At 42.8% G+C, this 12524-nt stretch overlaps 1 protein-coding gene and 1 pseudogene across 6 annotated transcripts in view; one reads left to right on the forward strand and one right to left on the reverse strand.

Annotated features, from left to right (window-relative positions):
- The window catches only part of LOC101033905 (large ribosomal subunit protein uL22 pseudogene), a 71679-nt pseudogene extending 68431 nt beyond the window's left edge, over positions 1–3248 (reverse strand).
- Positions 1–12524, forward strand: part of TMTC4 (transmembrane O-mannosyltransferase targeting cadherins 4) — a 69432-nt gene that overhangs the window by 33673 nt on the left and 23235 nt on the right. For 5 of the 6 annotated variants that reach the window (XM_039473264.2, XM_074387474.1, XM_074387476.1 and 2 more), the window contains 5 exons: positions 2766–2858; positions 3089–3253; positions 4064–4266; positions 5691–5862; positions 5949–6080. In XM_039473264.2, the coding sequence (XP_039329198.1) occupies positions 2766–2858; positions 3089–3253; positions 4064–4266; positions 5691–5862; positions 5949–6080 (765 nt within the window). Of the gene's footprint in view, positions 1–1937; positions 2112–2765; positions 2859–3088; positions 3254–4063; positions 4267–5690; positions 5863–5948; positions 6081–12524 lie in introns of all 6 variants that reach the window. The other variant, XM_074387477.1, reaches the window with a different exon arrangement.

A 12524-nucleotide genomic window follows, 5' to 3' on the forward strand; every position in this document is an offset into this window, starting at 1 on the left:
CCTTTTTTTTTGAGACAGGATCTCACTTTGTCACCCAGGTAGGAGGGCAGTGGCATGATTATAGCTCACAGCAGCCTCAACAAGCCTCCCACCTCAGCCACCCAAGTAGCTGGTACTGTAATTGTGTACCACAACCCCAGTTAATTTTATAAAATTTTTTGTGGAGATGGGGTCTCCCTGTGTTGGCCAGGCTGGTCTCAGACTCCTAGCCTTGGAATTACAGGCATGAGCCATCGTGCTTGGCCAAGGAATGATCATATAGAAATAGCTTGGAAAAGAAAGAACAATTAAGGCTATTTAGGGCCTGATACAAGTCAAGGCAAAAAGTTGCTGGTTTTATTAGGTTGTATCTATTAAGATTAAGCTAGCAAGGAGATGGTATAGGGAGAATTGCCGTGGAAAGCTACTTGAATTTCTTAAGTTAATTTTTTTACAGTTTGCTCTAAACCAATGTTTCTCAACCTTGGCACTATTAATGTTTTACAGCAGACAGTTCTTTCTTGTGGGGGCTGTTCTGTGCTTTGTGGGATGTTTAGCAGCATCCCTGGCCTCTACCTACTAGTTGTCAATGGGACCCCTCAATTGTGACAACCTAAAATGTCTCCAGACAGTGCCAGACGTCCCCTGGGGGTCAGAATAATCCCTGAGAAACGCTGGCTTTAGAACCTTTCCCTAATACAAAGTGTGGTTTGAGGACCAGGAGCATCTGCAGTATCTGGGAGCATGTTAGGAATTGAGGATTGCAGGCCCACCCCTTCCCCAGGCCTGCAAAGTTGGAATATGCATCCCCAAGGCCCTCAGGCAGCTCCTTGGTGCAGTATTTTATTTTATTTTTATTACTTTTATTTTTATTCAAGTTGGGGTTTCTCTCTTGTTGCTCTGGCTGGAGTGCCATGGCACGATCTCAGCTCACTGCAACCTCTGCCTCCCAGGGTCAAGTGATTCTCCAGCCTCTGCCTCCCAAGTAGCTGGGATTGCAGGTGCGTGCCACCACGCCTGGCTAATTTTTGTATTTTTAGTAGAGATGGGGTTTCCCCATGTTGGCCAGGCTGGTCTCGAACTCCTGACCTCAGGTGATCCACTCATCTCAGCCTCCCAAAGTGTTGGGATTACAACCATGAACCACCATGTCCAGCCTCCTCTGTGCAGTATTTCAGGAGCAGGAGAGAATTCAGTTGAATTTATATGAATAAAGATATGGTGAAATGTAGCAATTTTCAAAAATTGGATTCAAATGGGGCTATTTTGATGATGCATTTAAAAGGAAGGGGTCCAGTCTTGTGCTTGGCTCAGGCCTCTTCACCACATGACCCTGCCACCGCTTGGTGACTGTCTGCAGCTCACAGGAAAACTGAGAAGACAGCGGCTGCTACGCAGGGTGCATCTGCCTTCTAGAAAGTGGTTTTCCACAAGGCAGAAACGGTCTTCTGTGACCCACTAAGATCATGTCTCATATGAGTGAATAAAATCAGGGTTCTTTGAACTGATTAACCCAGCACTGGCCCATGTATTGGATAATTAGTGGCTCCCAGCATTTCTGGGAGAGGGTTAAGTAGGGATGTCATCCTTGCTCTGAAAACCACAAATTACCACTGACTTCTGATGATGTGTGATCTCCTTTGCCGCAAAGAAGATCATATTAAAAAGACCTAAGTCATTTAAGGGCAGCTTTAACTGTATCCGCCAAGTATGTGCAGACCACTTTATCCAGATTGGGTGGGGAGTTCTGTAGATGACATTGCCTGCAGCAGTGACATTTGTAGAACGTACATTGCAGAAGAGAGAATAGAATCCAGGGCTTAGCTCTCCTCTTGCCTGTAACTACAGGTTTAATTTTACCTGCTAGATAGTAACTATTGTGGTGCTAGTGAAAACTGTTAACACAGTTGGACTGCTAATTGAAGTTATTTGTTGTGCATCTCATGGGTCATGGGCAGAGCTGTAAACTGATAGAGGTAGCCATCCTTCCTACCACGGCCCCACCTGACAAAGGCCTGCTCTCATCAATGTGTGGTTTCCAAAGTCACCCTGGGCAGCTCCATTCCAGCCAGCTAGAAGGGGAAACCAAGTGGGAATGTGTGCCCACCTTTTACAACCAAACCTCCGAAATGGTACATGCCACTTCTCCCACATTCCATAAGGCTAGAACTCAGCCCAGTGACTGAGCTTAACTGCATGGGGGTCTGGGAGATGTACCGCACTGTAACCCAGTGAAAAAACGACTGTACAACTAGAATTCTGCTCAAGAGATCTCCAGAGCTCATCAGAAATTATCATGTGTATTCATCCTCTGTTTCTAAAGATACCGAAGTCCACCAGATATGAGGTTCACTTATGTGGTTTTCGAGGTGGGTGGCTGCCTTTATCTTCCAGCATGATTACTGCCCAGGAAGCCACTCTGTTGCATGAACTAAAGGACTGTTTTATAGTGACCGAAAAAGGGAGAGGAGTGGAAGAGGGATCTCTCAAGGCTTTTCCTAGGAATCCCAAATTTCCAGCTATCCTGAATCTTGTAGGTCTCTTACACACAGATTGTGAAATCATTTCTTTCTGGGGCTTGTTAAATAATAAATTTGATTTATTGCCTTGAGTTAATTTCATAGAAACATAGGGTTGTTGTTTTTTTTAAAGCGCTGCAGAGGTCTTCCGTGATTCTCTCATCTGTGTGCTCCTTGTCTAGATTGAGTAATGAAATTGTGAAGTATAATTGCTGCGTAACAGAGCCAGGCTGTCCCAGGGCTGATTGTTTTGCTTTGCTCTCTTAGGGTTTGAATGCAGTATTTGACATCTTGGTGATAGGCAAATTCAATGTTCTGGAAATTGTCCAGAAGGTACTACATAAGGACAAGTCATTAGAGGTGAGTCTGTACTTTTATCTCCAGCCCAGACATGGAAAATGTCAAGTACCAGCAGATTTAAAATGCCGTTTTCAAATATTCCTTGTGATTTTGAATTCTACAATAACCAGCCTTTTAAAAAAGCACAGTGTTGAAGTAGTTCAGGCAGAATTACTGCACATTCGTACCTGGCTCAGCCACACTTTTAATTGAAAATCAGCCACCTCTGGGGCTTTGCGGTATCCTTGCAGAATCTTGGCATGCTCAGGAATGGGGGCCTCCTCTTCAGAATGACCCTGCTCACCTCCGGCGGGGCCGGGATGCTCTATGTGCGCTGGAGGATCATGGGCACCGGCCCGCCCGCCTTCACCGAGGTGGACAACCCGGCCTCCTTTGCCGACAGCGTGCTGGTGAGGGTGAGTTCTCCAGCCTGCTGCCCTCCAGACTGTGTTCTTCACCCACCAGATTCCCAGATCCCTCACCCCTCCTGCTTGTCTCACTTCTCTCCACGCCAAAGAAATCCCCAGTGCAGGCACCTCCATGTTTGTTTGAGATCACTAAGGATGTTCTGGGATGAAAGCAGGTCTTCCTGAGTGGGGTGAAAGGGCAGGCAAAAACTCATCGCATTTCCGTTCTAATGAGAAGTAAAGAGGGCAGTTCCTTTTCACATCAGGGTCCTTGCCAGTCATGTGAAAGGGCTCCCTAACCCTGTGGCTGGGTTAAGACTAAATCTAACCATCTTGGTGGTATCTTGAGAAGACTGGTGGTATCAAGACTATTCTTTTAGATTTACCTTTTTTCTAAAGGCAAGCCTGTCAAGCCACCAATTCTCAGCTGTGCATTTTATAGAGACCCAAATCAAGAGAACAGCCATCGAACCCGATGTGTAAGACCCTGACCAAATACTTGGGTTATTAGACGCTTAGGTGACCCTGGGGCCTCAGATTTCAGAGGTCACAGGCTTCAGGCAGCAAATTGGTCATAGCTTGGCCAGAAATATTATGAATGTATTGCATAGTCTGGCGGCTTTGTGATATTTTTATATAACAAAACCTGAAAGCATTTAATAAATTACAGACTACAGTCGCATACCCAGCAACATTTTATTTGATGCAACTGCTTTCGTTGAACAGAAGCATATGAGTGCCTCAAGAGAAGTTAGTGCATATGTATATGTTTTTTAAGTTCAATATCAAATAAATGTTTGTTTTCCTTTTGACTGACAGGCCATAAACTATAATTACTACTATTCATTGAATGCCTGGCTGCTGCTGTGTCCCTGGTGGCTGTGTTTTGATTGGTCAATGGGCTGCATCCCCCTCATTAAGTCGGTCAGCGACTGGAGGGTAATTGCACTTGCAGCACTCTGGTTCTGCCTAATTGGCCTAATATGCCAAGCCCTGTGCTCTGAAGATGGCCACAAGAGAAGGTAAGAGGCAATGCTGAATTTTAACTTCCACACTGGTTGAATCAGAGGTGTTTTGTGAAATCCTGCACTGAAAATTTTAACGGTTTTGTGGAAGTCACGTCTAAGGACGTTTGTTTCAAATGCATATTTATGGCTAGGATGAGTTCCATCCATTCGGAATCCATGGCTGGCTTCCGCGGGTGGGGAGTGAGGCTGGTAGAGGGGCTGCGGATGACTGCTTCCTCCCCACCTCCCCCTTTCTCCGGGAAGTAGCATTTTGCGATCCTTTTCGCTGTAGGTGGTAAAGAGTAATTTATGGTCAGAACAGAGAGTGTAATTGATGTGTGTTGTGCCCATTATTGCACAATTCTTCCTCAAAACACCCCAGTGAACGTGACCATGATTCCTTCTGTTGTTGCTGGGTACAAAATAAGCCACTGCCCCAAAGAGACTGTTCGTTCTTGAAAAAAAAAAAAGTTATTGAGAAAATAATTGGGGAAAACAAATGTGTTTCATGAAAAAGAAAACTGTTTAAGATGATTTCCTTTAAACCTAAGTGTTTATGGAATTAGATTAGTAATTTCTCAAAATAAATTAAGTTTTAGGTTTACCTGTGTCTTTAAATTGGTTGGTAATTCTAAAGAGCCACAAACTTGAGTCCCAGTTCCCTTATCCACAGGAAATGGGATTTTTAAAAGAAATATTGTAGATACAGGGCCCACAAAGGAGCCACCAATATTGACCCTGAGTCTTCATTCATCCTCTTGCATCATAAGGGACATTGGGAATGATCAGGTGGTTTTAGAAGTGTTTCAATGCTCAGCTTCGTATCTCCCTGACTGAAATTTATAGTGATGTAGCAACCAAGAAATGGTTTATTTCAGATTTTGTAAACGTTAAACTACTTAAGTGTTGTTGTTAAGTTTTGGAGGAAAATTTTTTTTCCCCCATGTAAATGGATTGGGACAGTTTTTTAATTAATTGAGACCATTATCCACTGAACTATTTAGTACCTAAGCAGTTTGAGGCATAGTAAGTAGTAGGTGGATTAATAAGGCCTCAGAAGTGTGATCATTTTAACTTTCTCCATACAAATTGTATGGCTTTTAAGTTTTACACTTAGGCTCACTGTGAAGTGCCTGAGGAATATTTTTATGCCTTATCCCCATGCTACCAAGCTAAACTCTCGCTACTGATGATATCCTTTGGCTGACAGCAATACCTTTCTCAGTTGATGGTATAAAAAAGAAAAGAAAAGGTCTTTAGCATTAATTTAATGTGGACTGCTAGTAATTTAGTAATTTCTCAAAATAAATTAAGTTTTAAGTTTACCTGTATCTTAAATCAGGTGGTAATTCTAAAGAGCCACAGACTTTATCCACAGGAAATGTTTTTCTTGAGAAGTCTGGAAATAGTCATTTTTTTCAATCCTTTTCATCGTCCAGGATCCTTACTCTGGGCCTGGGATTTCTCGTTATCCCATTTCTCCCCGCGAGTAACCTGTTCTTCCGAGTGGGCTTTGTGGTTGCGGAGCGAGTCCTCTACCTCCCCAGCGTCGGGTACTGTGTGCTGCTGACTTTTGGATTTGGAGCCCTGAGCAAACACACCAAGAAAAAGGTATCAACCGAGAATGGTGCCAACGGATGCAGGAAACGACCAACGCATCTCACTGGTGGTATTTACCATGTCTCTCTGTTCCTAAGAAACTCATCGCAGCTGTCGTGCTGGGGATCGTACTCATCAACATGCTGAGGTGCGTGGTGCGCAGTGGCCAGTGGCGGAGTGAGGAACAGCTTTTCAGAAGCGCCCTGTCTGTGTGTCCCCTCAATGCTAAGGTACCTACCTGCCAGATTTCTTTTAAAGAGACCTTACTTGGGAATGTGTTAAGTTCTTTGACTGAATAAGAACATTTCCTATCGTACAATATTTAGTGTAAGACCATGACCGAGTACTTGGATTTTTCTTGGTGGTGTGTTTTTTTAAAATTATTTTGGTAAGATTCATTAAAATTCTACTCAGCCAAAATTGAAAAGAAATCATTTAAAAGCAGACAATATCAGTGAAACAATTGACTGTAATGAGATCTTACTCGTCTTCCAGATGATCTTTTTGCGCTTTGAAGTAGCTTCAGGGGAGGTGACATTGTGTATTCAGACTGACCTTGGACACGGCACAGATTCTGATGTCTAGAGTGCACTTTTCAAAGCCCACTCTCTAGCGATTGCATTAACTAGCCTCCTCCACGCTATAATTTAAAGGGGTAGTAATACCTACAAATTGGCAATGATTTGATTCAGGAAGTTTAAATTATGCTATGTGCTGCGCAATAGTACACACTTATGTCACCTTTGAGTTCCCTGCTTGTGATTTTTTTGGGTCAGATTAGGTAAACATAAATGTACACACAGTCATGTGCCATATAACAATGTTTCGGCCAGCAGACCATATATAGCATATATACAACTGTGGACCCATAAAATTATATCTTTTTTTGAGGCTGGGTCTCACTCTGTCACCCAGGCTGGAGTGCAGTGGTGCAATCTCGGCTCACTGCAGCCTCCACCTTCCGGGTTCAAGGAATTCTCCTGCCTCAGCCTCCTGAGTAGCTGCGATTACAGGTGCCCGCCACCATGCCCAGCTAATTTTTGTATATTTAGTGGAGATAGTGGAGATAGGGTTTCACCATGTTGGTCAGACTGGTCTCGAACTCCTGACCTCAAATGATCCGCCCACTTTAGCCTCTCAGATGCTGGGATTACAGGCGTGAGCCGCTGCATCCGGCCAGTATTTTTGCTGCCTCTTTTCCATGTCCTTACTGCTGTGTTACCATTGCCTCAAGTATTCAGTACAGTCACACGCTGTATAGGTTTCTGGCCTAGGAGCAACAGGCTGGACCACACATAGTCCAGGTGTGTAGCAGGATCTACCATCTAGGGTTGTGTAAGTACACTCTATGATGTTCAAACAATGACAAAATCAGCCAACAATGCATTTCTCAGAACGTATCCCTGTTGTCATTAAGTAATGCATGACTGTACTCTAAAACTGGCAGTGTATTTGGTTGAAGCAATCTGGTAGGAATTTTTTTACTCATATTCTTGATGAATACAGGCTCTTCACTTGACTAGCTGTGCCTCTTTGGGCAAAACTAAAACTTTCAAAAACTTTCAGTGCCCTTTTCTATCAGAAGTGGATAATACCCATCTGCTGGGTTTGTTGTTGGGGCTGAATGAACTAAAATGCCCCCACACAGTGGCCAGCACATAGTGGTAGGTGCTCAGAAAGTGTCAGCTTTTGTAGGCTCATTTCAGCCTGGGTTTTGCATTATGTTGGGAAGAGAATGCTGTTTGCTCAAAATGGGGGCCACAGGGTTGGTTAGGTTAGAAGAATTCTCTGTTAATATAGATTATTATCATTAAATAATGATTCATTCTCTCTTAGGTCCTCAGAATTAGAGCTGCGTAGGATGCTTGTATGTAATCCTCCTGAATGGAGAGGGGATCTGGATCACTGTCTCATTTCTGTGTCCCATATTAAGGGAAGGCAATAATTTCAGAAAAAATTATGTAAACAAAACTAATGAATAGTTGACATCTTATTATGAACTTTAAGTGAAGAATAATATATAAAAGATGCTGGCTACTTATCTTTTCCCTGGATTAAAACCTCTTATTCATATTTTACAGTTAAGAGACTTAGATAAAATTGTGAATTGCTTTGAGCTTTTATCTTTAATTTGATTTGCTGACTTATCAATTTATTTTATGCAACCAAAAATAAATTGCCTGTGATTTAATTTCATAAATGTTAATAGATTTTCTTTATTTTTACTTTGCTGTTTGAATAGCAGTAATTACCCCTTCTATTTGTGTAGTTCCTCACCACAAGGAGTTCAGATTTCTTTATAGAGGCGCTATAATTAATCTCTATTATCCCCTCACCAAGGTTTTTAGAGAGGGTATTATTTTCTCTATGTTCCCAGATGGGAGATACTGAGGCATAGCAAGATTAAACTGACATTATCTAGGCTAGTAATTTAGGTGGCTAGAGAGAGACCTGGTATGGTGATGTGCCCAGGTGCCTTTAGTAAATAAGGGGGATGGAACATAGGTGATGTCTGAACCCAAAAACCTGCCCAGGAAGTGATTTCATATGTTGTAGGCTAGAAAACACAGGGTGTGCACTTGTGAGCATGCACAGAAGTATTAGGAGAAGGAGAATGAGAGGGAGTGAGAGTGTGTGTGTGTGTGTGTGTGTGTGTGAGAGAGAGAGAGAGAGAGAGAGAGTGGGGATGGATTCTTTTCTTAATTTAAGGAATACAGGAATACATATAAGACCTCATCTTCAAAATGGACTCAGTGATAATAGTCCTTTCTTAAGAACATTTTTCAGTGATACCGTTCAGTATAAGCAAGATAGAGGGTTTTTGTTTGTTTGTTTGATATATATATATCATTTTTTTTTTTGAGATAGAGCCTCGCTCTGTCACCCAGGCTGGAGTGCAGTGGCACGATCATGGCCTACTGCAACCTCTGCCTCCCAGGTTCAAGCAATTCTCCTGCCTCAGCCTCCCGAGGAGCTGGTATTACAGGCACCTACCACCACGTCCAGCTAATTTTTGTATTTTCAGTAAAGACCAGGTTTTACCATGTTGGTCTGGCTGATCTCGAACTCCTGACCTGAGGTGATCCACCCACCTCAGCCTCCCAAAGTGCTGGGATTACAGGCATGAGCTGCTGTGCCCAGCCCCTAGTTTATTTTTAAATTTTCCACTGTAAGTTGAAGTGTCGTAAAAATATCTTTACTTACTTTTTTTTTTTTTTTAAATCTAAGTTGATTTTAGGAAAGAGATCTCACATAGGATATAGATAGACACTGGTTCCTTTCAGTCCCATTATTATAGGTGACACATTTTCTAGACTGGTTTCATTTGATATCTGTTGAATATAAAGTAAGAAATTGGCAACTGGCTCCAGTTTAGGGCCAGATGTATGAGTTAAGACTCATCTTTTTTGAGAGATTACAATATCAGTGTATGTAGTGCTGGTGCCTGGTCTGCATGTAAATTATCCACAGTGCCTTGCATATAGTAGACATTCAATATTAGTTAATGAATTGAGCCAAATGGAAATTGAATTCACTGAGACTACTGTGGATGAGATACCAAGTGTACTTACAGTCATTTATAGTTTTTAAGGCTTAAAAGTGTGTTGCACTGTCAACCCTGTGATGCAATTCTGTAATAAATTCTTTTAACGATGAAACAGATCATTTACCACAATAAGGTATTTTCTTAAGGAGTAAGTGACCCAGGATGTTTAAGGATTTTTATGTTTTTAAAACATCTTAAGTTTAACCTCAGATGTTGCCAGAGTATTTATAAAAAATTAGTTTAGCCCTGGTAGTAAAGGTGCCTTTCATAACCGATACTCTTTCTTCCTTGCATTTACATGTTACTGAGTTGTGATGGTTGTTTCTGTCTTCGACTTCGCCTGTGCTAATTCATGGCCTCAGCAGGTGCATCACAAATGCTAGGGGGAAAGTTGAAGAACAAACGGGCTTTTTCAATCTTTCAGATTTCAGGGAAACAAAAGTCACTCATTTTCTAAACATCATTTTAAGTGACCTGGTTGTGAGATTTTTTGTTCTGTTTTGTTTTGCAATCTAGGCAGATATTTTTTATTCAAAGAATTCCCTCCACCTAACCCACAGGATCAAGGTGGCCTCTGGGTAAACCTGTTTACCAGTTCTTAATGATGGTCTGCCTTCTAAGTCTGTATCAGATTTTTAACCAGCTCCTGTTCCAGAGTCCCATGTCCTTCTCCCTTGATCTGGTCTCTGGCATTCTGAGTGTCTAACAGAACACTGTCTATACTGCAGAGGGCGGTTGAACTCTTTGTCTGGGCTTTTTATTGAGAAAACAGAATTTGCCTGGAACAAAGGAAAACAGCAGGAGCTTAGGGCGGAAGGCGGGGGCATCGAGTTGATGTCTGAGTGGAAGCTGTATTTGTATTCTGAGGACCACAATGACATCGCTGGCAGATTGGATTCTCCAGCCCTGGGTTCTTTTGTGCATAGGAGATGAGGTGAAGTCATACATCCAAGCTGAGTTGGGGGAAGCGCAAATTCTAATCATTTAGAGCACTTTTGTCGACATGCACTTCGGAAATAACATTAACTGAGCCTCCTCCAAGCTACAATTTAAGGATGAAAATGCCTATGAATGGACAATAATTTGATGCAGAAAGTTCAAATTATACTGTGTGGTGCACAGTAGTAATGCACATTTTCATCACCTGTGATTTTTCTGCTTGTGAGTCCTTTCATCAGAGTGGTAAACATAAATCTCTATGCTTTTAAATTGGCAGTTAAGAAAACCTGCTAATAAGCACTGCTGCATACTCTTCCAGAAATCTGAGTCTCTCTGAGGAAGTGCTGTAACTGTAGGTTAAGATTGATAAGGCAGGATGTGGTTCTATTTTCAGGGGTCATTTGGAAGCAGTGTTCAGATGTAGTGTTACTTGAATGTGTTTAAGCCTTTTCTGTGTTTGGGGATTTTATTAGTCTTCTCAGGCTGCCATAAGTGCACACACATGCACACACACACACACACACACGGAGGTTGGGTGGACAAACACACACACACACACACACACACGGAGGTTGGGTGGCTTAGACCACAGATGTTTATTCTCTCACTCTTCTAAATACTGGAAGTGTAAGATCAAGGTGTCAGCAGGGTTGTTTCTTGCGAGGCCTCTCTCCTGGGCTTACAGATGTCTTCTTCTCCCTGTGTCCTCACATGGTCTGTCTTCTGTGCTCACACATCTCTGGTGTCTGTGTCCAAATTTTCTGTTTCTGTAAATACACTCAGACTGGATTGGGGTCATATGGATTGGAGCCCAGCTGTATGACCTCATTTGACCTTACTTACCTCTAAAGACCCTAGCTCCAAATACCTTCTCATTCTGGGGTGCCAGGGATTTAATGTCAACTTTGGGGGCCAATATCATATAACAAGAAATGTGATGTTACCTAAGGAAAAAGCCAGTGGTATGAATAAGTGGATCTAGAAAGTGCCTTGAGCAGTCACCCTCACCTTCCCTCAACACTGTAATCAATGCATGTGATCTAATGGGAAGATGCACAGGCTTCAGAGCCTGGTTCCAATCCAGCTTCACAGCCCTCGATGAGACGCTGAATGACCCCAAAGCAGTTTAGCAACTCAGAAGAGATGGCCACAGCAGCCACGCCTCAAGCCACCATGAGGAGAGACCATGCACACACAGCCCAAAACACCGTGCACCACTGGTGGGTGCCCCTTGAGGCATGCCGACTGCACACCATCTTACCATTTGCCATGACTGCTGTTAGTAGCACCCACACTACATGCTCCTGATTGAGTGAGTTTCTGTGGCATCATCTGCTCTGGGGTTGCTACTCCCTTTATATTGTCAAGTCCCAGAAGGAGTTTTTGGTCATCAACAAATACTTTTTTTCTTTTCTTTTCTTTTCTTTTGAGACAGAGTCTTGTTCTGTTGCCCAGGCTGGAGTGCGATGGCATGCTCTCAGCTCACTGCAACCTCCACCTCCTGGGTTCAAGCAATTCTCCTGCCTCAGCTTCCTGAGTAGCAGGGATTACAGGTGTGCACTACCACACCCAACTAATTTTTGTATTTTTAGTAGAAATGGGGTTTTACTGTGTTGGGCAGGCAGTTCTCAAACTCCTGACCTCAAATGATCTGCTGACCTTGGCCTCCCAGAGTAGCAGGATTACAGGCATGAGCCACTGCTCCCAGCCAACAAATGCTTTTTACTGTAGTCCTCGTGAGCTTGTGCCGTCTTGCTGCCCCGGGCTTAGTTCAGGTCCCCACTTTTTTCTTTGTCATTTATTCTGAGCCCACGTAGAGTTGAGAAACTGCCATATATTGGCTTCCCTGATGCCCTCGTTCCAAGTGACCTGAGAATTCCTAGCAGATTGGCAGCTGGGAGCCCCATTCCAACCAGCCTACTTCACTCCCTCTTCAGTCATTGAAAATCCTCTCCTCATTCTTTTTAAATGGAGGTAAAATTCCTATAATATAATATTATCCATTTTAGCATATCAAAAAATTAAAAACAGAATTATATGATCCAATAATTCCATTTGAAGGCATATTCTCAAAAGGACTGAAAGCAGAGACTCAGAGGGATATTTGCACACCCATGTTCATAGCCACATTACTCACAATAGCTAAAAAGTGGAAGCCACCCAGGTGTCCATCCAAGGACAAATGGAC

Source organism: Saimiri boliviensis, chromosome 16 (assembly GCF_048565385.1).
Source record: "Saimiri boliviensis isolate mSaiBol1 chromosome 16, mSaiBol1.pri, whole genome shotgun sequence".
NCBI lineage: Eukaryota > Metazoa > Chordata > Mammalia > Primates > Cebidae > Saimiri > Saimiri boliviensis.